We start from the raw sequence: 25,939 nt of genomic DNA, 5'->3' as shown, positions 1-25,939 counted from the left end.
AGTTCTATATTTCCAGAGGGAGTCAATTAAATTCTCATATATTTACCACAAAGTTCCAGCCCAAATCTGCAAGTTGGCATGAAATATTGTCTGTTTTTACGTTATCTGTTGATCTATGATGCCATCAAAAGTTTCATAAAAGATGAAATTTTGTTATCTTCTTTACAGGTGAGTATTTCGAGGTAATTGACTGAGCAGTTCATGTTCCTATTACCCTTTGTTTATATGGTGCAAAACTGTCTTGCTGACCTGTGTTATGCACAAAAGAAATGGGAAACAGTATCGACTAGACCAAGTGGACCCGTTGGGCCCATTCCTCGTAGAGGGGGAACAAGGAAGGGGAGAGGGTGTGACTGAGTGAGCCGTGGACCCAAAGCCTCTCCAGTATTGATGCAGCCCCCTCAATCCCCCCCCCACTCAATTCCCCCTTATCCCCCCTCCTCCCCCCACTGACCCACTCCATCCCCCCTACCCCACTCCCACGGCCCTCCCCTGCCCCCACCCCCACTCCCCCAGCCCTGCCTCCACCCCCATTCCCCCCTCCCCACCCCTATTCCCTCCTCTCCCCTCACCCCCACTCCCCCATCCCCACTCTCCCTGCCCACACCCCACTCTCCCCCACCCCCAATCTTCCCTCCTCCCCACCCACACTCTCCCCCACCCCCACTCTGCCCTCCTCCACACCCTGCCCTCCTCCCCACCCCCACTCTCCCCTCCTCCCCACCCCCACTCTCCCCCACACCCCTTTCCCCCCCAGCCCCCACTCTCTCCACCCCCCACCCCCACTGTCCACCTTCCCCCCCCACCCCTTCCTCCCCCACCCCCACTCTCCCCCGACTTCCTCCTCCCCTACCCCCACTCTCCCCCTCCTCCCCCAACCCCCACTCTCTCCCCCTCACCCCCACTCCCCCCAACCCAAACCCTCCCCTCCATCCACTCTGCCGCCACGCCCACTCCCCTCCGTGGACCCGTTGGCGGCGAAAGCCACTTACCAGTGGCCGTGCGTTGAACGCTGACTGCCGAAATGCGAGCCTCCCCCGGGGCTGGGAGAGGGGAGAGGACACCACTGATCACGGGCGGTTTAATGACTAAACAGGCAGTTTTTTGTTGTAATATTATTTGGCTCTCTACTATGAGCAGGAAAAACAGCTGATCGTGATACTTCTCTGTATGAACATGTGAATAACTGTCAATGCCTTGAATTGCATTTGGTTAAACTTTGTTAAACAATCTCATTTTTTTTTAGGTAAAGTGTGTGGATGTAATACAAGCATATATCAGCAGAATCAAAGATGTCAATCCCATTGTCAATGCTCTTGTCGCAGAGAGGTAAGAAAGTCACCAATGCAACATGTTAAGGATGACTATTGTTATGTGAGGAATGGTAGCACAGTGTTTACATTTCTGACCCAGTAATCCAACAATCTGGTCGAAAGAGGATGGCTTGTTGGCACAACTACTAGTGCTCCTGCTTAACAGTTCTGGGTTCAATCCAGATCTCAGTCAGTGTGAACCTTGCACATTCTCCCTATGTCCATGTGGGTTTCAGAGAGGTGATCTGGTTTCCTCCCATATCCTAAATACATGCTAATAGGTTAATTAGCTGCTGTAAAATACTCCATATTGTCAATAAGTGGTGAAAGAATGAAAGGGGAGTTGATGGGCATGTGAGAGTAAATAAGTTGTGGGGCAAAAGGGAAATAAGGAGTGGGGAAGAGAACTAATTTGATTTTTCACTTGAGCAATGGGAGATAAACATAGCACAAAAAGTAAGGAAATTTGTGTTTGGTAGATTATTTCTTTGTTGTAACAATGCTTCTTGGCAATAAATCTTATACCGTTGGAAAGCCTGTTTATTTCCCTTTTAAATGGTGCCACATTTGTAAGGAACATGCATTTGTGGGATGAGCAGCAGAGCTGAGTATATGGGTTGCGCCCATGAAAAATTTGCCAAATCTTCTCTGCCAATGCCAAACAGCTTATTCTGCTGTTGCTATTGACTCTTGTTTTGTGCTTCTGGTACCCCCAGGTGCTGACAATCAGGTGCCTGATTGGCACCTGATTGGCAGCATCTGTGAGCATGGGCCCTGCTACAGTGGTCAGTAGGTGTCTGCTCCAAGAATCGGCATGCCACGTTTGACTGATCTGGATAGGGCCCGTGCGGTAGGGCAACTTCAAGCTGGTGTTCCGCAAAACCAAGTTGCGGCATTATTTGGAGTGAGCCCTAGTACCATCTCCAAAGTGAAGGCCAAGTTCCATATAACGGGGGATGTCAGAGACAGGCCGCGAAGTGGGCGTCCCAAGAAGACGACACCCGAAGAAGACCGTTTCCTCACCCTGTCAGCACTTAGGAACCATAGGCTGTCTTCTACAGATTTGCAGTCAAGGTTTGCAGGACGATATGGCCGACGGCTCTCTGCCCAGACAATTCGGAACAAACTGCACGCAGCCGATCTCCGGTCTCATAGGGCTGCCAGGAGGCCTGCCATGACTGCCCTTCACCGTCAGGCCCGTTTGCGCTGGTGTCGGCAACACGTGCACTGGAACCTGAACATGTGGAGGAACGATATGTTCAGCGATGAGTCCAGATTCTGCCTACGGCAGTTGGATCATAGGGTCAAAGTGTGGAGAAGAAGCGGAGAACGCTATGCTGATTGCTGCACCGATAGAGTGACATCTTTTGGTGGAGGCAGTGTGATGGTGTGGGGCGGCATCTCCCTCACTGGAAAAACGAGGCTTGTCATCATTGGAGGCAATCTCAATGCAGAGAGATATCGAGATGAGATTCTGCAACCGGTGGCAATCCCATATCTCAACAGTCTGGGACCGAACTCTCTCCTCCAAGATGACAATGCTCGCCCCCACAGAGCAGGGTTTCTCAGAGACTACCTCCAGAATTTGGGAGTGGAGAGGATGGAATGGCCTGCCAGCAGTCCTGACCTCAACCCCATTGAACACTTGTGGGATCAGCTTGGGCGTGCTGTTCGTGCCAGAGTGACCAACACAACCACGTTGGCTGACTTGCGACAAATGCTGGTTGAAGAATGGGATGCCATCCCACAACAGTGTGTGACCAGGCTGGTGACCAGCATGAGGAGGAGGTGCCAGGCTGTTGTGGCTGTGTATGGTTCTTCCACACGCTACTGAGGCTCCTGTTTATTAAATGAATAAATTGTTAAATTGCCAATATGTCTTGTTTCTTCAGACTTCAATTATCCAATCCACCAAACAACACCGAACAAGAGTCAATGGCAGAATAAGCTGTTTGGCATTGGCAGAGAAGATTTGGCAGATTTTTCATGGGCGCAGCCCACATACTCAGCTCCGCTGCTCATCCCACAAATGCATGTTCCTTACAAATGTGGCACCATTTAAAAGGGAAATAAACAGGCTTTCCAACAGTATAAGATTTATTGCCAAGAAGCATTGTTACAACAAAGAAATAATCTACCAAACACAAATTTCCTTACTTTTTGTGCTATGTTTTTATATATTTTGACTTGGACATGGGTTGGTTGGTAAGTTTGCAGATGACACCAAAAGGCACAAAGTGCTGGAGTAGCTCAGCGGGTCAGGCAACATCCCTGGCAAACATGAATAAATTCTCTTTTGGATCCTTCTTATCATATCATATCATCATATATCTACAGCCGGAAACAGGCCTTTTCGGCCCTCCAAGTCCGTGCCGCCCAGTGATCCCCGTACATCAACACTATCCTACACCCACTAGGGACAATTTTTACATTTACCCAGCCAATTAACCTACATACCTGTACGTCTTTGGAGTGTGGGAGGAAACCGAAGATCTCGGAGAAAACCCACGCAGGTCACGGGGAGAACGTACAAACTCCTTACAGTGCAGCACCCGTAGTCAGGATCGAACCTGTGTCTCCGGCGCTGCATTCGCTGTAAAGCAGCAACTCTATCGCTGCGCTACCGTGCCGCCCAAACCAAACCAAACCACTTTGTAAATATGCAACATTCACATTTACTCGTGGAATTTTGGGCAATGAGCATTTAAAGAGGGAAAAGAGCATGGGGGTGGCAGTGAAAATTTCAAGTCCATGTATTGGGAGCACACAGAAATTTATGCTCACAACACTTACGTCCAAAAAGTCTTAAACTGAGCCTAAACCGTGAACAGTTTCCTTCCTAAGGTAAGGATAAAACCAGCCACTGTTTACAGTGTTGTACAGGTCCACCACTGATTTTCCAGCGACTGGTGGTTTGGACCTGCCTTTTTACCCAGATAAAATACCCCCCATTCCCCAAACCACCCCATAAGTTCCCCCCCAAAATTTGGCACTTAGACAGCCGATCTCAATCTCATTGATACTTGTGCGCCGATCAGTGGGTCAAATTTGCTATCTGCGGTCTGGCCCGGCCGACCTCCCATAGCCGACTTCCGTGGCAGACTTTGTAGGCCAGTATCTCGGCCCCCACGGCCATGATCTCAATTAGCCCAGCAAAATCGATATTCCAGAAAGGCTCTGAAACCCAAGGTGCTGGAAAATCAGCAGTCGACCTGTATGTAGAAATTGGGAGATGTCAAGAACAGAATCAACTATTTTGGCTGTAAATAATTTTTTTATAATACTGTGTGGCGGTTCCCAAGGGTCGGGCCATACCACTACCGACCCCTCGGCACGGGAATGGACCAGTCCAGGGGGGCGGTCCGGTACTAGAGATATAAGGACAAGGTTTTGGGCGCAAAGCCATTCCGGCAGACTCGACCCGTCTGATAACCGACTATTAAAACCTTAACGCCCCCAAAATACCTGGCTCCTTGCCTTTATTTCGGGCCTCTACTGACGCGCCACATTGATGACCTCGACGGCCCATTCATAGTATGATGGGCACAAGAGCAAAAGCCGACCGCCCGTCCAGCTCGCAGGCCGACCAGGCCCCAGCTGTCGACGCGGTAGGCATCAAGCTCCCGACCTTCTGGACCACCCGGGCTCGCGTTTGGTTTTACCAAGCGGAGGCCCAGTTCCAACTGCGGGGCATCACATCCGATGACACCCGTTTCTTCCACCTGGTGGGAGCACTTGACCAGGACGCGGCCGAAGAGGTAACGGAGTTCCTCCAGGACCCCCCGGCCCACGATAAATATGAAGCCCTTAAGGAGCTGCTGCTCCAAACCTACGGGCTAACCTGAATGGAGCAGGCCGAAAGGCTCCTCCACATGCCAGGCCTCGGTGACCGGCGCCCATCTAGCCTCCTGAAGGAGATGGTCGCGTTACTCGACGGGCACAGACCGTGCCTGATGTTTGAGTACACGTACCTGCACCTGCTGCCGGCCGACATTCGCCTGCAGCTCACCGACGCCTCCTTTGCAGACACCCGGGCCCTCGGCAGGCGCGCGGACGCGCTGTGGGCGGCGCGCCGTGAAGACGTCAGCGTGCTAAACGTCACTCAAACAGCGCCCGATTTTCTCTGGTCGGGCGGGGGAGCAGTGGAAGGAGTGACAGCTATGCCCCGGAGGCCTGCGAGATTGCCCCCGGTGGCCATTGCGGGTCCTGCACCCGCACATGCACCTGCAGTCCCACACCAGCAGGCTCCAGCCAGCACCAGCAGGAGGTACTGGTGTTATTACCACCAGCTCTGGGGTGCGGCAGCCCAACAATGCCGCCAGCCATGCACGTTCCCGGGAAACGCCGGGGCCGGTTGCCAATAGTCCCCGCGGCGGCCGGCCAGATTCACCGCCTCTTCGCCTGGGATCAGCGCTCCGGGGGCCGCTTCCTCGTGGATAACGGGGGGGAACTGAGCGTCCTGCCCCCTTCGCCGCTGGACATTCGTTCTGGGAAGCGGGGGCCCATCCTCACCGCGGCAAACGGGAGCCACATTCAGACTTATGGCGTCCGCACGGTCCACATCGTTTTTGGCGCCAGTCATTTCACGTGGCAGTTCACGATCGCCGACGTCTCCCAGCCGTTGCTCGGGGCTGACTTTCTGCGGGCTCATTCTCTCCTCGTGGACGTCAGGCAGCAGCGCTTGGTCCACTCCGCCACGATGGAGCCCATTGCGCTGCGGCTGAATGAGCCCATTGTACGCTCGCTGTCGTCCGTGGACTCCCATTTCGCTCGGGTTCTGGCGGAGTTTCCCGATATGGCCCCGCAATTCCGGTCGTCGACCCCCAAGCATGGGGTGTTCCATTATATAACAACTACCGGTCCACCCCTCCACGCACGAGCACGCCGACTGCCGCCTGAGAAGCTACGCCTGGCACGACAGGAGTTCCGCACGATGGAGTCCTTGGGGATCGTCCGCCCTTCCAACAGCCCATGGGCATCCCCACTCCACATGGTCCCCAAGGCAAACGGGGGCTGGAGACCTTGCGGGGATTATCGGCGGCTGAACGTCGCTACCGCCGAGGACCGATACCCCGTGCCCCACATCCAGGACTTCAACGCCCATTTGGCTGGGGCCACGATATTCTCGAAGGTGGATCTGGTGCGAGGTTACAACCAGATCCCGGTCCACCCGGAGGATGTGCCCAAGACGGCAATCATCACGCCGTTCGGACTCTACGAGTTCGTACGGATGCCGTTCGGCCTCAAGAACGCCGCGCAGTCATTCCAACGATTAATGAAAGGCGTGTGTCGCGGGCTGGATTTCCTGTTTGTCTACCTTGACGACATGTTGGTAGCCAGCCACTCGCGGCAGGAGCACTGTGCCCACCTCCGGCAGCTCTTTCAGCGGCTCAGCGAGCACGGGTTGGCTATAAACCTCGCCAAGTGCCGCTTTGGCGTGGCCACAATCGACTTTCTCGGCCACCGTGTGTCCTCGCAAGCCACTCGCGGCAGGAGCACTGTGCCCACCTGCAAGGCGCGGTTCCCCTGCCGGACAAAGTAGACGCCATCCGCCGGTTTCCCCATCCGTCCTCGGTGCGTGGCCTGCAGGAGTTCGTCGGCATGGTGGCCTTTTATCACCGGTTCCTGCCATCCGCGGCCCACATCATGCGGCCGCTATACGAGCTGCTGGCGGGCAAGCGTAAGAACGTCGTATGTACCGACGAGGCGGTAACGGCATTTGACGACTTAAAGGAGGCCCTGGCTCGGGCTGTGCTGCTGGTTCACCCACGGGAGGATGCCCCGACAGCCCTTACGGTGGACGCCTCAGAGTTGGCGGTTGGTGCCGTACTGGAGCAACTGACGGACGGGGGTTGGCGCCCCCTGGCCTTCTTCAGCCGGCACCTCAACAACGCCCAGAGGAAGTACAGCGCTTTCGACCGCGAGCTCCTCGACCTGTACCTGGCCATTCGTCACTTCCGCTATTTTCTGGAGGGCCGCCCGTTCACCGCTTACACGGACCACAAACCGCTCACGTTCGCCCTGGCAAAGGTCTCCCGACCCATGGTCTGCCCGACAGCAGCGCCAGTTGGCGTACATCTCTGAATTCACTACCTCCATCCGCTTCATCGAGGGGAAGGAAAATCGGGTGGCCCCGCCATCAATGCCGTTTTAGAAGTGGCGCCCGGCATTGATTATTCTGCCCTGGCGGAGGCCCAGCTAACGGACGGGGAGATGCCCGCCTTCCGGACTGCCATCTCTGGCCTCCACCTTGAGGATGTTCCCCTCGGCCCCGGAGGAGCGACGATACTGTGTGATGTGTCGGCAGGTCAGCCGTGCCCCATCGTCCCGGCTGCGTGGCGCCGGAGGGTGTTCGACGTGGTCCACGGGCTGGCTCACCCATCCATCCGGGCGACGACCGCACTGGTAGCTGCGCGGTTCATGTGGCACGGTCTGCGCAAGCAGGTTGGCCACTGGGCCCGCACCTGCATTCCGTGCCAGACGGCAAAGATTCAACGCCACGTCCGGGCGCCACTCCAAGAGATCGGTCTACCCTGCCGACGTTTCGACCACCTGCACGTGGACATTGTGGGCCCGCTCCCGCCGTCCCGGGGCATCACCCACCTCCTCACGGTGGTGGACCGCTTCACGCGGTGGCCGGAGGCCATACCGCTGGCCGATACATCAACAGCCACATGCGCTCGTGCGTTGGCCGCCCACTAGATTGCTCGCTTTGGGGTGCCGGTGGTCATCTCCTCGGATGGGGGCCACAGTTCACCTCCGAGCTGTGGTCGGCCATGGCCCACCTGTTGGGCGTGCGGCTGCATCACACCACAGCTTATCACCCGCAGGCAAACGGCCTGGTGGAGAGGTTCCACCGGCAGCTGAAGATAACGCTGAAGGCGCGACTCTCCGGCCCCGACTGGATGGACGAGCTACCATGGGTCTTGCTGGGCATCCGGACTGCGCCCAAGGAGGACCTGGTTTCATCGTCAGCGGAGCTCGTATACGGGTCCCCGCTCACGGTGCCTGGGGAGTTCGTGCCCTCGTTGCCGGGGCGAGAGGAACCGCCCTCATCCACCCTACAGCGCCTTCGAGAGCGAGTTGGCAAGCTCGCACCCGTGCCGACGTCCCGCCATGGGACATTCCGCTCTTACGTGCCATCGGCCCTCCGGGACTGCGCCTTTGTGTTCCTGCGCCGTGACGCCCACCGGACACCACTCCAGAGGCCGTATGAGGGCCCGTACCGGGTGCTGGAGCACGGACGGACAACCTTTATCTTGGACATGGGGGGCCGGCCGGAGGCCGTGTCAATTGACCGCCTGAAGCCGGCCCACTTAGACATTGACCAACCGGTGCGGGTTGCCCAGCCTCGGCCACGAGGTCGCCCACCCTTCCGGGACCCACCACCTGTCCCTCCAACTGTGCCTCCGCCGGCCTCTCTGTCGACCGATTACCGTACGCGGTCCGGTCGGGTTGTGCGACCACCAGTGCGCTTTGTGCCTCCGGTTCTGGGGGGGGTCCTGTGGCGGCTCCCAAGGGTCGGGCCATACCACTACCGACCCCTCGGCACGGGAATGGACCAGTCCAGGGGGGCGGTCCGGTACTAGAGATATAAGGACAAGGTTTTGGGCGCGAAGCCATTCCGGCAGACTCGACCCGTCTGATAACCGACTATTAAAACCTTAACGCCCCCAAAATACCTGGCTCCTTGCCTTTATTTCGGGCCTCTACCGACGCGCCACAACTGTATTAAGATTTTCTTGACTGATTTACTTGGAACAATTGCAGGATATTGCCAATGTGAAAGCAGATCTTCCATCGCGGAAGTACTCTCAGAAAATGCTAATCGTTGTTAAAAAGGTGATCAAAAAATACTCCAGATCCACTGCTGTCACTACTGTTAATACTCATTCCCATCACTACTCCTGCACATCCCCTCTCCCCACTACCAACTCAACGTCTCTGTGATGCCATCACATCCTATCCTTGGATGCTTTCACAAATTCTCTATCTTTCTCCTCCAAAGGTAAACCTCTTAACCACTCTGATGCCAATTTCCAAAATTCTTCCATCCAAATTGTTCCCAGTATCTCAGCTCTTCTGAATGTTTCCAAACTGCCTTTCAAATTGGGACAGATTGTAAAATATGCAATCTACATATTTGTTTGGCTATTGAACAATGGTTGTTATTGTATTTGATTTAATTACAGACTGAATCACTAATAGATATGTTAAACTTACTTTGGTGGAGTTGTTGGCTCATAGTGCCAGAGACCTGGGTTTGATACCAACCTCATGCTGTCTGTGTGGAGTCTACACTTTCTCCATGTGACCTTGTGTGTTTTCTCTGGGTGCTCCGATTTCTTCCCACATCCCAAAGATGTGCAAGTTTGTACAATAATTGGCCTCTGTAAAATTTCCCCTAATGTGCAAGGAATGGATAAGAAAGTGGATCAATGGAATTGACGTGAATCGGTGTTTGATGGCTGACTGGATGTGCTGGGCCGAAGATTCTGCTTGCATGCTGTATTTCTAAACTAAACTAAAATTATGTTTTCTTCATGGTTTCATAAGATTAAGATTTTGACTTGCATATCAGGAAGCTATCACATTGACTTTTTATATCCATCACATTTTTTCCTCAAACCATATTGCTGCTCTAGGTTTTCAGCTGCCTTGAAAGAGGCCCAGCAGGTGGATAAAAGACTTGCTGAAGGAAATGAAGATGAAAAATTACTCGAAGAGAGTGTTCCTTACCTTGGTGTTCCTTTCACGGTCAAAGAAGCATTTGCATTAGAGGGTATGTCAGTACACTAAAGTATTCGCCAGTATTTTTGTTATTAATTGGACACATTTTTGTTTAGGTAAAAAAAAAATAATGTTCATTTTATCTCCCACACTGTGATCTGAACAGTTTAGATGCTGCCCATTTTGTAAATAACAAACAAAGTAATTATCAAATCCAACAGTCCGGAACTATGCTCAGCACTAGTTAGATCACAGCTTGTGCGCTATTGATGACCATATTATAAAAAGAATGTTACCCTCCTGGAGAAGATTAAGGGGAAATTCATTAGGACGTTACCAACAGGGAACAGTTTTAGATTTGAGAAAAGATTAGATAAAATAGGATTTTATTTTGGAACAGAAGAAGCTGAGAGGGGACTTGAATGAGGTTCTTTAAAGGGGATAGGATGTCATGTAACAGCTGGACAAGACATTTGGAGTACTGTAGGATGACTGAATTCTCAATGATTTGCCGAGTCCAGGAGCAGCATTTCAAACTTTTTATTCAGGCATAATGGTTGAACAGCATCAGAGCAAAACATTAAAATATTTGCAGACCTCAACTAAAAACTGAACTAAAATCACAACTAACGAAACAAAGAAAATGGAGTTACAACTAAAAGAATAAAGACTGAATATACAGTGCCTTCCATAATGTTTGGGACAAGGACCCATCATTTATTTATTTGCCTCTCTACTCCACAATTTGAGATTCATAACAGAAAAAAATCACATGTGGTTAAAGTGCACATTTTCAGATTTTATTAAAGGGTATTTTTATACATTTTGGTTTCACAATATAAAATGTTTGCTGTGTTTATACATAGTCCCCCCATTTCAGGACACCATGATGTTTGGGACACATGGCTTCACAGTGTTTGTAATTGCTCAGGTGTGTTTAAATGCCTCCTAATGCAGGTATAAGAGATCTCTCAGCACCTTGTATTTCCTCCAGTCTTTCCGTCACCTTTGGAAACTTATATTGCTGTTTATCAACATGAGGACCAAAGTTGTGCCAATGATAGTCAAAGAAGCCATTATGAGAATGATAAACAAGAATAAAACTGTTAGAGATATCAGTCAAACCTTAGGTTTACCAAAATCAACTGTTTGGAACATCATTAAGAAAGATGGCACTGGTGAGCTTACTAATCACAAAGGGACTGACAGGCCAAGCAAGACCTCCACAGCTGATGACCGAAGAATTCTCTCTATAATAAAGAAAAATCCTCAAACATCTATCCAACAGATCAAAAACACTCTTCAGAAGTCAGGCTTGGATTTGTCAATGACCACTGTCCGCAGAAGACTTCATGAACAGAAATACAGAGGCTACACTGCATAATGCAAACCACTGGTTAGCCGCAAAAATAGGATGGCCAGGTAACAGTTTGCCAAGAAATACTTAAAAGAGCAACCATAGTTCTGGAAAAAGGTCTGTGGACAGATGAGACGAAGATTAACTTATATCAGAATGACAGCAAGAGCAAAGTATGGAGGAGAGAAGGAACTGCCCAAGATCCAAAGCATACCACCTAGAAACATAAAAACATAGAAAATAGGTGCAGGAAGAGGCCATTCGGCCCTTCGAGCCAGCACTGCCATTCATTGTGATCATGGCTGATCATCCACAATCAATAACCCGTGCCTGCCTTCTCCCCATATCCCTTGATTCCACTATCCCTTGATTCCACTAGCCCTTTGAGCTCTATCTAACTCCCTCTTAAATCCATCCAGTGATTTGGTCTCCACTGCCCTCTGTGGCAGAGAATTCCACAAATTCGCAACTCTGGGTGAAGCGTGTTCGCCCGCCCCGGATCGGACTTATCATCGGCGGAGCCGGCCGTCTTCGGAGGCTGCGGGAGCGGCTGCGACTCGCCTTAGGCTCGGGCCGCTGCGGACCGTCCGGCGCGGCCTGCAACCACAACAACCTGACCGCGGGAGAGGACGGCAGGAGAAGGGAAAAGACATTGTGGCCTTCCATCACAGTGAGGGGAGGACTGGAGGAGACTCACTGTGATGGATGTTTTCTTGATGGATGTTTCTTTTGTGTGTTTTGGGGGTTGTGTAATTTTAATGCCTATTTTGATGCTTTTGTTGTTGGACTGTGGGTGACTGAATTTCGTCCAATTTGGATGACAATAAAGCTATCTTGAATCTTGAATCTTGAAAAAGAACCTCATCTGTGAAACATGGTGGTGGGGGTGTCATGGCCTGGGCATGTATGGCTGCTGAAGGTACTGGCTCACTTATCTTCGTTAATAATACAACTGCTGATGGTAGTAGCATAATGAATTCTGAAGTGTATAGACACATCCTATCTGCTCAAGTTCAAACAAATGCCTCAAAACTCATTGGCCGGCGGTTCATTCTACAGCAAGACAATGATCCCAAACATACTGCTAAAGCAACAAATGTGTGCACACCCAGCAGCTGGAAAGATTATTTCCTTTGGCATACGAGCGGGACATGTACAGGAAGGTATTGACATGTTACTCTCTGGTTTTACACTGGTGGACTGGCTTATGGGTAAAATAAAAAAGATTGGAACACACGACACAAAAAAGAAAGCAGTCATCATTACAAAATACATTCCGTTCTCTTTTGTTATTGACATTTGGTCTTGAGTGACCCATTTAATATGAGAGGCGTGTATCCGGGCTTTCTTCCCCTGGGCCCTAACCGTAGCTTGCATGGTCAGTAGAACCTGGAAAGGTATTTCGTACTTAGAGCCCAATGGTTCCTGTTGAATCATCTTAACATAGACCAGTACACCGGGGACCATATGGCCTCCCTCTGGTGCGTTATCGCCTGTTGTGAGACAGAACTGATAGCTTTTGCTCGTATTACAAAAGAGTATCACTCATAAGATGACAATCAGCTTTTTGCAAGTCTAAGGTTCCTGGCAGTGACACGAGTCTGCCAGTGATAACTTCAAAGGAGCTCAGACCTTCATCTAGAATCTCAAGCTTGGCTGATCACCTGTAGGGGAGATTAATGAGGCAGTCCCTCGAGCGGCCTGATCAGCCATTGCAGTTTCCAGTACTTCTGAAGTATCGTCCTTTGTGCATGCCTTGCATTTACGAATAGCAACTTCTTGTGGAAAGCAAATAGCTTCCAGAAGATCCATTATTGCCATTTGTCCGCTATAACTGAGTAAGGTATTATCATTGTGCAAGTAGTGGAAAGGAACAACTGCAGTTGCTGCTAAATACACAAAAGGACACAGAGTGTTGGAGTTACTCAACACGTCAGGTAGCATCTGGAGAATGTGGATAGGTGATATTTTGGGTCGAGACCCTTCTTCAGACTCTCGGTCTGGAACTGAGCATGGAATCCCAGTGAGTTGATGGCCTTGGCAGCTGGAGGAGAGGTGAGCATCGGCAGGGTCAATGGTTGCGGCCCGCGGGTGGCTGGAGTGCAGATATGGGTCAATGGTGGGAGCAGCAGGCGCAGCTTGGAAGCGGCCAAGGAAGCTGTATGTGCAGAGGTGGCAGCAATAGATCTGATGCAAATCGAGGGTGACATTGGGGCAGCCGGTTCTGCAACCAGCAGAGGAGGCAGCGTGAGTCAGGGATGGTATGCAGGCAGCTGGCACTGCAAGTGGCCGGGGGGACGGGACGGTACAAGCCGGGGTTGGCACGGCAGAGGGCGCTGTAAGCAGCTGGGGAAGTGGCGTGAGCCGGTGGCAGCCAGCGGTGCGGGTCAGCCAGTACTGTGAGCGGAAGGAGAGCCAGTGCAACCCAGTGGTGGCATGGACAGTTGGCAGTTGGTCAGACCGCTATAACCAAAATCTGTTCTAAAGAGGTTTGTTAAAATGAGGGCTTACAGTACATTGATGATCCTATGCAGAGCAGATACCCACCTGACATAACTTTATTCATTTGCTTAAAAAGAGAAAAAGTAATCTTTATCACTTTCACTGGATTTGAACGTGTGAAAGATGCCGATTCAATGATCTTCCAAATAAATCAACTTTTGTTATTTTTAAATAAATACTTTAGCTGTTTGAACTATACTTTTCAAAGTAGTAGTTCCTTTGTATCTAGACTTGTTCTGTGAAATATGTAACCAAATTTACCGTTTTATATGATATTTCCATCTATGAGAAAACTTTAATTGTATTATCAACTGTTTAGTCTGTATTAAAAAAATTCTGTACCTTTTCCCAGGTTCACCTAATTCTTCCGGACTTGTAAGCCGTAAGAATGTAATTTCCCGTACCGATGCTGAAGTTGTCACTAATCTTCGAAAAGCTGGTGCCATTCCTTTAGGTGTTACAAATTGCAGTGAACTGTGCATGTGGTATGAATCGAGTAACAATTTATATGGGACAACCAGAAATCCATATAATGTGGATCGCATTGTGGGTGGAAGCTCTGGTAAGTATTACAAGCAGAGAAACACCATTGTATTTTGTTGTTATAGCAACTGCGTGCTTGATGACGTGAGTTAGACTGAAAGTTTTCAAACTTTTCTCAATGGCGTATATGTCCCAGTTTCCATTCAGCCCTCATTGATGGTAACATTTTTCACCAATTGTAAGAACACAAAAAGCTACCAATAACACAAAATACAAAGAAATTTCATGACAAATGTAAATTCAGTGATGTGTTTGATAACACTTCACTTCTGGAACTAAACTTCAAACCAGATCTAGACTGATCATGAAATATTTTTTGTCTACTTGCTGTACAAATTCTATACAGGAACTCTATTGAAATCTAGGTCACAATAATTCTGACCAAAAATCATCCTTAAATGACAGTTTTTGTTAAGTGGTGATAGGATTGCCTTGTCTATATTGGAAATATCTCAAGTGCAATGCCTGAGTGGCAACAATATACCAGGAGAGACAGGTTGGGGTGTTGCGTTATTGGTTAAGGACCAATATCTCTTGAGTGAGGCTGTTAAACCTTTTAGTCTAGGGATCCAAATGGCAATTTACTGAAAGCATTTAAAAATCAGTGTTCATAATGCAGAAAGCACTTTGATTTTGTTAATATTAACAACCAAATTATCATGCCATTTCTTTTGTCTTACTCGTAAAAATTCTATACAGGAACTCTATTTACTAAACCAAATTATCATGCTTGAAGTGCTCAAATTATACATGAACACAAGGAAATTCTCTTTCGGGTAGTGATTTCTCCTTGCATCCGCAGCTGATGAGAATTTCCAGTTTGAAATCTGAAACTGGAAGAGTGAGACTCTCTGTGCCATGTCAGACATAACAAGGTTTTGTCTGACATGGGAATTCTTAATGTGGACTGTAGATGAATTAAAAAGTGTTCCCAACTGTAAAGTTTCTCACCTGGAACTCGCATTCACAAAAACTAGTACAAGTTGTAAATATAATCAAGCATTGGATGGAATTGAATAGAGGACTGTTTTTCTTCAGAATGAGATATTCCTGCCTCCTGACCCCTATCACACCTCAAGTGACAGTGTAAAACCTTCTGTTTTGATTTCCTTGTCTTGTCTTGAATAGCATAATTTCTTAGTCTTTTGTCTTTGTCCTTTGTAATAACAATTTCATTTGAATTGGTGATGTTCCTCAATTGAAAAATTTTAAAAATAAAATGGGGGATTTTTTTTTTCTCTACAGGTGGTGAGGGGTGCATTATTGCTGCAGCTGGGTCAGTAATGGGCGTGGGTTCTGATATTGGTGGGAGTATTCGAATGCCTGCCTTCTTCAATGGAATTTATGGGCACAAACCTACAACAGGTCAGAGCAAGATTTTGTCTTTTACATATTTTGCTGCGTTTTATTATTGCAACCTAAATATTGAAGTGTAAGTTTAAACTTGAAATGCTGTTGATCTCGTGTCCACATCAGTACTTTTCTTTATTTCAAATCAAACAATTCAAATTTTGTTCCATTAATTTGCCTTTTGGATCCAGTTAATTATACTTTCAAGCATGTCACAATTGTTGCAATATTATTTTAAATCTAGTTTCTTCACCTTGATACATGCTTATATAACCTTATTTTTCAGGTTTTTTAAAATTACTTTGATATTGTCTTTTATTCACAAAATGCTGGAGTAACTCAGCAGGTCAGGCAGCATCTCGGGAGAGAAGGAATGGGTGACGTTTCGGGTCGAGACCCTTCTTCAGACTGATCTTTCGGGTCGAGACCCTTCTTCAGACTGATATTGTCTTAAATGCCAAAGAATTTGGGATGGATGGATAGTGTCATCAGACAATACTGCAAGATTCCAAAAATCCTCAAATACTATGGATTACACAGCAAGGCATTTAGCATTGAATAAACAAGGAAATAATAATGTTTTTCATAGTTCTGCACAGCATTAAAAAAATATGAAATATACTTGAAACTGCATCGTTCTGCAATTGCAGGTTCTGACCACCAAGGGTTGCTGCACAACATGGGTTTGCATTTGAGTGTCGCCAACAGTCTGTCTGGTTTTTCGTCCTTTTTTTATTTTTAGTGTGTTTTAAAAGTTTGTGTTAACGTTGTCTGGTTTGTTCTATATGGGGGTGGGGGAGGGGATCGGGGAAAATTGTTTTTCAACCTTGACAGACATGCGATTGTTTTCTGGATCGTATTTCCGGTCGCTCTGCGGCCTAACATTATGGAACTGGCGGCCTTGCTCGGGACTGACTTTGAGCCCCACCGCGGGGCCATGGACTTATCATCGGAGCCTGCGATTGCTTGCTTGGGATCGACTCTCCAACTGCGGGCTGCGGACTTCAACATCGAGGAGCTCGCAGTTTCGGGTAGAGACCTATGTCGGGAAGCTCCAGCCGCAGAAGGTTTCGACCAGCCGCAACCCGGAGTCAGATCGCCCAGCACAGGGGATCTGATATCCCCCCCAGATGCAGGAGCTTGATTGCCCCAATGAGTTGTGCCCAAACGCCGCCGGCTACAGGAGTCAAGATCGCCCCATCAATGGAAGGCTCGCGGCCCCCGACTGCAGGAGAACAAAGAAGGGAAGAGATTAAACTTTTTTTTCACCTTCCATCATGGTGAGGAATGTGGAGGTGTCACGGTGGTGGATGCTTATGTTAAAATGTATTTTGTGTGTTCTGTTGCTTTTAATTGGTATGACTATGGCAAAACAAATTCCTTGTATGTTGCAAAACATACTTGGCTAATAAAGTATGATTATGATTTGCAGTTGGTAATATTCGATACAAGGCAGATCTCGTATTGGTCCTCGATGGACCTTAAAGAGCAGTACCAAAATCCTAGCTAATCTCATTTTGCAACACTTGGTCCAGAGCCTTCTCTGCTGTGGTATTTCAAGTGCTTATTTAAATAGGTGAGAGGTCAGAAGTTGAGCAGATGAGAGGTTAGAAGTTGATATGGAGGGTCATGAGAAAAAGTTTAAAGAGCAAAATAGGCTGGAGAAAGGTACGGAGCGAGGAAGGAATGTTGGTTGAAGTTGCACTTATTTTAATGCAAGAGGCCTGACAGGTAAGGCAGATGAACTTAGGGCATGCATAGGTATGTGCAACTGGGGCATTGTAGCCATTACGCAAAGCTGGTTAAGAGAGGTGCAGGACTGGCAACTCAATGTTCCAGGGTATAGGTGCTTTAGAAGAGATAGATTCCTTTTACAGTGAAGGGCAAGGCAAGTGAGTGTAAAGAAGCTAGGATTGAGTGTATCTCTGGAGGAGTTTTGGGAACTAAGGGACAAGCTAAAAAAAGAAAATCAGGAGGGCAAAAACAGGACAGGAGATGGACACAAAATGCTGAAGTAACTCAGCGGGACAGGCAGCATCTCTGGATAGAAGGAATAGGTGACACTTGGGTTGAGACTCTCCTTCAGACTGAGAGCCCGGAGAGGGAGACACAGAGAAAAGGAAGGATCAGGTGTGAAAACAAGACATCAAAGGGGATGTAGGCCAAGGAAAATGTAGAATAGATCATTGTTGGCTTTGACAGAGAGCATTAGTGATAGTCACAAGAGATTTTATAAGGACCTAAAGGAAAAAAGGGTAACACCTCTGTTTTTACCACGGAGAAAGACATTAGGACTGGGGAACCGGGGCGGTCAATGGAAGTGTCTTGAGAGCATTCAGTATTGCCGTTGAAGAAGTATCATGGTCCTGGTGCGTATGAAGGTAGGCAAATCTCACAGGCCTGATCCGATATATCTAAGGACACTGGGAAGCTAGAGAGAAAAATGCAGGTGGCTTGGCAGAGATTTATGAGTTGTCATTAAATATAGGTGAGGTGCCGGAAGACTGGATGGTGGCAAATGTTGTGCCTCTATTCAAGGAGGGCTGCAGGGAAACGTCTGGGAACTGCAGAACAATGAGCCTAACATCTGTGGTCAGAAAGTTACTCGAAAGATAAGATATACATTCCACCGGGTGGTGCCGTCAGTGATGGCAGCCTCGCCAAAGGTCTGTCTGTCTTTTCGTTCTTTTTGTTATTGTTAGTGTGTTTTTAAAAGTTTGTGTTAATGTTATCCGGTTTGTTTTATGCAGGGGGTGGGGGTGGAGGAGGGGGTCGGGGGCAACTTTTTTCAATCTCTTGAGATGCGATTGTTTTCCGGATCGTATCTCCGGTCGCTCTTCTGCCTAATATCATGGAGCTGGCAGCCTTGCTCGAGACTGACTTTGAGCCCCACTGCGGGGCCGTGGACTTACCATCGGAGCCTGCAATCCCTTGCCTGGGATCGACACTCCAATCTCGGCCTGCGGATTTCAACATCAAGGAGCTTGCAGTCTCGGGTAGAGACCGATGTCGGAAAGCTCCAAAGTCGCAGAAGGTTTGACGAGCCCTGACCCGTGGTCCGATCGCCCGGCGCGGGGGAACTGAGATCCCCCCTGATGAGGAAGCTTGTTTGCCCTGATGTGGAGGGCCCGACCGCCGGCTACGGGAGACAAGATCGTCCCGTCAATGGAAGGCTCGAGGCCCCCGACCGCGGGAAGACAAAGAAGGGAAGAGATTAAACCTTTTTTGCCTTCCATCATAGTGAGGAATGTGGAGGAGTCGCAGTGGTGGATGTTTATGTTAAAATGTATTTTATGTGTCTTGTGGCTTTTTATAGGTATGATTATGGCAAATCAAATTCCTTGCATATTGCAAAACATACTTGTTAATAAAGTATGATTATGATTATGATGTACATGCATTTAGGTGGACAAGGGCTGATTAGGAATGGTCAACATGGTTTGTACATGGGAGGTTGTGCCGCACAAATCTGATTGGGCTTTTTGAGGACGTGACCAAAAAGCTTGATGAGGGCAGAGCTGTAGACGAATATATGGATTTCAGCAAGGCATTCAACATGCTTCTGCATGGTAGACTGCTCTGGAAGGTTAGGTCACATGGGATTCAAGGAGAGATACCTGAAAGGATAGAAAATTGGCTTCATGGACGGAAGCAGAGGGTGATGATGGAAGGTTGCTTTTCGGACTGGAGGCCTGTGACCAGTGGTGTGCCTCAAGGTTCGGTGCCAGGCCCATTGCTTTTGGTCATCTATATCAATGATTTGGATGAGAACATACAAGGCACGATAGTAAGTTTTACAGATAACACAAAAGCGGGTGGTATTGTCAATAGTGAAGATGGTTATCAAAATTTACAGCAGGATATTGATTGGTTGGACATTTGGGATAAGGAATGGTTGATGGAATTAACTGTAGAGAAATGTGAGGTTTGCATTTTGGGAAATCTAACATGGGCAGGACCTACACAGTGAATGGTAGGGCTCTGAGGAGTGGCGTAGAGCAGAGAGATCTGGGCGTGCCGGTACATAGTTCCTTGAAAGTGGCGTCACAGGTAAATAAGGTAGTCTAACAGGCTTTCAGTGCCTTTATCAGTCAGAGTTCTGAGTATGGAAATTGGGAGGTCTGACAGTGGAAGAAGTTTCTCGACCCGAAACGTCACCCATTCCTTCTATCCAGAGATGCTGCCTGTCCCACTGAGTTACTGCAGCATTTTGTGTCTATCTTCAGTGTAAACCAGCATCTGCTGTTCCTTCCTACACATGTAAGTGATGTGGCACAGGCATAAATGTCAAGACTCAATGTTTTGCAATGGAAGTCATTGTTTAAAAATAGTTTCCCATTTAAGATTGAGATGGGACAAAACATTTTTTGGAGGAATTTTGAGTTCCTGGAACTCTTCCACAAAGAAGTTTGTACGGTTGAGAAAGATAGATGTTTGATAAACAATGGGTGAAAGGTTACCACATAGATGGGAATGAAGAATTGATGTTACAATTAGATCAACCATGACTTAATTTAAATAGAAGAACACTTTTTGAGGGCTGAGTGGCCTATCCCACCAGCACTCTGTTCATATGTCCAATATTGTGCTTCAATTTGGTTTTAGCAAATCAGCCTTTTCAGCATTTTGTATTCTTAGGCAATTGTATTGTTCATTTGAAGCTGCTACTTTGGGGATTCTATTTACACATCTTGATGTTGTGAAACTAACCCCAATAAATTTAGAAACTCTGTCCAGTAGGGTATGATTCATGGACCAGGAGATATGAATTTAAAGTGAAGCTAAATGTAAATAAGAAGGGATTGAGAAAATCTTTTTTTAAAGACAATAGTTAGATCTTGAACTCATTGTCTATAAAGATGGCAGAAACAATTAATCAAGGTTTTCTAAAAGGAAATTGGAAATGAAATTATGGGAAAATAATTTGCAGGGCATGAGAAACAGCAGGTATATACAGCTGACCAGAATGTTATATAAAAAGTGTTGGGCTCAATGAATTAAATGGTCCCCTTGCCATTATTATTCTTTTTCATGTCAGTTGATGTTTCAAGAAAAAATGTATCAGCACCATATATCATCAGTTAAGTCTTCGAGGATTAATGAGAACCGATATCTTTAAGGATTTTCCACTATGAATCATTTGTGGATAGAATATTTTGCATTGTGATGAACTATAATATACTCAGACACAATTGTGAATTAATCCTTATCAATCTTTCTGAAATTGATTGCACTTCTTACTATGTACTTTCTTAATGCTCTGTTTTCAGGTTTGGTACCTAACGATGGTCAGTTTCCAGATGCAACAGGTTTAAGAGGGAAATTCCTATGTACTGGTCCGATGTGTCGTTATGCGGAAGATCTCATTCCAATGCTCAAAGTCATGGCTGGTCCAAATATCTCCAAGTAAGACAAAAGCTCAAATTGAAATCTAGTTATTAAAGCAAGAACAGGTAAATACTCATGGGAGATTTGTAAAAGTTGATTGATAGCTGGTAAGCAGATGGATTTTCAGAAGGCTTTTGAAGATGGGTGCAGATGTAATTGGCTTTGCCGAAGGAGCTGCAGAAAATAAATCACAGATGGCCAGTGGTGTCTCGTCACTGTAAATAAACTATTTTACTATGAAACTATCCAGGAAAATGTTTGTCCCTATATCAGCTTTTTCAAGAGGAAGCTGGTACCAGTCAGGCAAATAATAGTTCCTATGTAAGAGATGTTTACAGTATTATTAAGTATTGGTACTCAGAAAGTAGAAAATCTATGGAACAAGTTAAGAATTTGTGGAAGAAACTATTTTTTTTCCTATTCCTAATTGACTTCAAAGTTGATGAAGGGTCTTTTGGAATTTTTGCAGTCCTTGGGTTGATGGTGTTTTCACACTGAAGTGGAATTGGATATTGATGTAGCAATAATAAAGCAACGGCAATGTGTGTGATTTGCGATGGTATATCTATTGCATTTCTTGTCCTTTTTGGTGCTGGAGTAGGAGAGGAGTGAAGGACATTCCAGAAGGATTGCGTTTTATAACCACAGTGTGTTAATGGTGGGGCTAGCTGATGGAAACTAAATTAATGAAAGGTTATATACATTTTGGTTTAATTGTTGTGGCTCATCAAAGTAATTGTTTAGTACTCCATCATCGATAAGACTTGGGATTCTAGATAGTAGAAAGATTTTAAGGCATCAGAGGTAAGCCACATGCCAGTTTTTGTGCAGTTTTTAATTGCTGATAGCAATTCAGTTCAGTTTGTGATCATCTCAGTGTTGAGGATCATGCCATTTAACATCAGTGGAAAGATGGATTGTGTTTTGGTTTGTAGTTACTTGGCCAATTTCTACAGATACATTGTAGAATGGATTTTATTGGGATTCATCACAGCCTGGTTTGGGAATAGCTCCGTCCAAGACTGCAGGAAGTTGCGGAGAATTGTGGATGAAGCCCAGACTATCATGCAAGCCAGCCTCCCTTTCATTGACTTCATCTACACTTGCAAGTCCATCAGCATAATCAAGGACCAGTCTCACCCTGCTCACTGCCTCTTCTCTCCTCTCCCATCAGGCAAGAGGTACAGAAGTTTTAAAACGCATACCTTCAGATTTAGGTAAAGTTTCTTCCCAGCTGTTCTTCCCGCTGGCCCAGGCCTCGCTGCTGTACTCGCCCCGCCCCGCTGCTGGCCCGGCCTCACCTCGCCGCTGGCCCGGCCTCACCGCGCGTCGCCGCTGGCCCGGCCTCGCCCCGCCGCTGGCCCGGCCTCGCTGCTGTACTCGCCCCGCCGCTGGCCTGGCCTCGCCCCGCCGCTGGCCCGGCCTCGCTGCTGTACTCGCCCCGCCGCTGGCCCGGCCTCGCCCCGCCGCTGGCCCGGCCTCGCCCCGCCGCTGGCCCGGCCTCGCCCCGCCGCTGGTCTCGCCTCGCCGCTAGCCTGGCCTCGCCTCACCGCTGGCCCGACCTCGTCTCACCTCTCGCCGCTGGCCCAGCCTCCTCTCGCCGCTGGCCTCACCTCGCCTCGCCGCTCGCCCGACGTCGCCGCTAGCCTCGCTGCGGAGCGTGAGGCCCATTGATGTTGAGAGGGGATGGGGGAGGGGCATGTGCGGGGGAGGAAGGCAGTGGGGCAGTGGAGTGGGAGGAGGGAGTGGGGGTCAGAGGGGTGGAGGAAGGGAGAGGGAGAGTGGGGGTGGGAGGGGAGTGGGGGTGGGAGGGGAGTGGGGGAGGAGGGGTGGGGGAGTGGATTTGGGTGGAAAGGGGGAGGAGGGGTGGGGGTAGTGGGGAGGGGTGGGGGTAGTGGGGAGGGGTGGGGGGAGTAGGGGGTGGGGGGAAGTAGGGGGGGTGGGGGGAGTGTAGGGTTGGGGGGGACATAGACCGTTGTGATTTGCTGTTGAAGACCACTGGAGCAAGTATGTCTTCAATTAAATTAGGTATGTGCAGTTTTTTAAATGAAACTCTTTCTTCATAACTTAGTCATAATTTTATGACCATTGTTCTTTTATTCAATACCAAGTTAATTGGGATGTGTAAGTAAAAAGCAATATACACAAAACAAAACAAAAGTATTTCTGTTCAATACCCATTCTATAATAGTGGAATATACTCATGATAGGCCTAACATTGTACATGTAGTCCAAGAACTACAGACTGTTGGAAATAATAGTAGTTTTTTACACGTGAATGTAGCGCAACACGTACGCGCATTTGGCGTGCATACTTTTTTTTTGCTGAAAAGTTGCATTACGCCATATTATGAATTTTGATGTAAATTCTGAATTTTGGACATCAAAATTTTGAATTTGTAAAATCAAATGTTGGGAGGTCTGGGATAGGATGCAAACAAACAAAATAGTAAATTAAACTAAATTGATATGGCATGAGTATTACCTACTATTTATTAATTCAAGTTTTTGTATCTTTATCATATTGAAAACTCTTTCATTTTCAGTGTGTTATGATAATGGAAAATCAGTTCCATTTTGACCACGTGATGAAGCTAGAAATACTTGAGTAGAAAGCAAATTTGGGGATCCTTTGTAGTGATGTCCTGAAGTTGTAATTACTGTTCTCTGATCACCACAACCATATTCTTTTGCAACTTTGATCGCTGGAGTTTTCCCTTTGCCCCACCATTGACTTCAGTTGTGTCATAGAGCATAGAAGTAGGCCCTTTGTCCCAACTCATCCATACCTTCCTTGGAGCCTCATCTCAGCCCATTTACCCATGTTTGGCCCATATCCCTCTAAACCTTCACTATCCATCCACCTGTCTTTTAAATGTTGTTCTTGTACCTGCCGCAACTATATCCTCTGGCAGCTTGTTCCAAATACCTACCCCATTCTTTATGAAAACATTGCCCCTCAGGTTCCTATTAAATCTTTCCCCTCTCACTATAAGCCTGTCCTCTCCAATTCTTGATTCCCCTACCCTGGGAAAAAGATTAAGCACTTGCCTTATCTATTCCCCTCATGATTTTATTACAACTCTAATATCATCTCTCAGCCTCTGTGCTCCAGACCCTTAAGCCCTGGCAACCGACTTGTAAAACTTCTCTGCACTCTTTCCAACTTTAGGACTTTGCTGTAACTCCTTTAAGCCATACTTTGTCAAATGCACTGTGATTTATTTGCAAAGCTATTCTTGGTCATTATGTCTCACAGAAGAACATTGGAACTGTTTGCGTCCTAACATCTACAAAAAATATATTAATTATACCTGACTGTTGAAGTTTCATTTGTTGCATAAGGAACTGTAAGGAATGATTTAACTTTGTATCACCTATATTAATTTGATCTATTATTTCTGTATTTAAAAAGGTTAAGGCTTGATGAAGAAGTATTTATGAAGAAAGTGAAGTTCTATTCCATGGAAAATGATGGTGGATCTTCATATGTGTCTAAAGTGGACAATGAGCTAATTCGAGCTCAAAGGATGGTAGGTTGGATACTTGACTTTGATAGGAGCAAAACAAAACTACATTTGAAATACATTGTGGCCACAATCATTTAAATTCAGCTCTCTTCAACATGCAAATATGTTTCAGTTTTGAATAATACCAAATTATAAAACCAATCAACTTTTTCACCACTGTGATAAACTGACGAGCACTTTTTTTGTTGAAGTAAGATTTTGGCTGATTATAGACACCTCCTTGTTCATTAAATTCACTGCAATTTTAAGGATGAACTTTCTTTCAAATTCCTATATTCAGTTGATATACAAGGGTCTTAACAAGGTGATTGTTGTTCTTGCCATATTGAAGAAGCCCACATTTAATTTGTGAAGCGAATAAATTTATTTTCAAAAATTGAAAAGAAAATGGATTTTCATCGTAATATGGCATGTACCACTAAACCATTTTTTGCCATGATGAAGCACTCTTGTCTTTTGTCTGCGGAGGTTTTATTTTAAAATAATTTTGCATATTTTTCTTTTCAACTTCATCTAAAAATGTAGCCTGTTTGATGAAATATTAAGTTGTCCTATTTTCAACACAGATGCTGCTTGAAATACCAAGTACGTTCAGTGTCTTTTGACCAGTTTCCAATTGTGTACATGTGCATTTGTTCAAAATTCCACAATTTTTACTGCCACTGCTTGATTTTTGTTTTTTAACTAAATGAAACTTTGAGTTAAAATAATTTGAAAATTACTACTCAATGAACATGATAAAATGTTTGTCCTTTGATCATGTACTATAGTGGTAGACAACATGGTATGAATTGTTCCCCTAACCACAAAAAAGTGTAAATTAATCTTGTATTTATGATTTTTGCCCCTTATCTACCTTCTCCAACTATTCAGCTAATCTCACTCATTCATTCTATTTATTTCTGCCTTGTGCTTAGATAGTTTCCGCTTTAATGCATCTGTGTTGTTCACCATGGTGACTAGTTAGCATTTAGAGATCCAGGTACAAGCCATCTTTGGGTTTTTTTCCAAAAGATGTGTCTATAATTTCTTAGAAATATTAGTGAATGAGTTATATTTATGGCCCAAAGTTGTGTTCTTGCCTGTGAGTGAGTGGAAACATCTTGAATCTCTACTGTCAAAAAAATTAATAATATTGAAAGACCTCAATGATGTCAAACTTGATCTTCTATTCCAGTGAAAAGAGTCTGATTGTGTTCAGTTTACAATGAAATGCATATCAGCTA

The 25,939-nt window shown here is 46.8% G+C and overlaps 1 protein-coding gene across 2 annotated transcripts in view; it reads left to right on the top strand.

The window, feature by feature from the left end:
* Nucleotides 1-25,939, top strand: part of LOC144600560 (fatty-acid amide hydrolase 2-like) — a 48,602-nt gene that overhangs the window by 6,276 nt on the left and 16,387 nt on the right. For both annotated transcript variants that reach the window (XR_013548155.1, XM_078412278.1), the window contains exons 2-7: nucleotides 1,247-1,329; nucleotides 9,959-10,095; nucleotides 14,255-14,464; nucleotides 15,691-15,810; nucleotides 21,066-21,201; nucleotides 24,599-24,716. Coding sequence is in view for 1 of the 2 variants with exons in the window: in XM_078412278.1 (XP_078268404.1) it covers nucleotides 1,247-1,329; nucleotides 9,959-10,095; nucleotides 14,255-14,464; nucleotides 15,691-15,810; nucleotides 21,066-21,201; nucleotides 24,599-24,716 (804 nt within the window). In the remaining variant the exon portion in view is untranslated. The remainder of the gene's footprint in view (nucleotides 1-1,246; nucleotides 1,330-9,958; nucleotides 10,096-14,254; nucleotides 14,465-15,690; nucleotides 15,811-21,065; nucleotides 21,202-24,598; nucleotides 24,717-25,939) is intronic.

Source organism: Rhinoraja longicauda, chromosome 15 (genome assembly GCF_053455715.1).
Source record: "Rhinoraja longicauda isolate Sanriku21f chromosome 15, sRhiLon1.1, whole genome shotgun sequence".
NCBI lineage: Eukaryota > Metazoa > Chordata > Chondrichthyes > Rajiformes > Arhynchobatidae > Rhinoraja > Rhinoraja longicauda.
The sequence above is the reverse complement of the archived record's forward strand: the minus strand, read 5'-3'. Positions and strand labels throughout refer to the sequence as shown.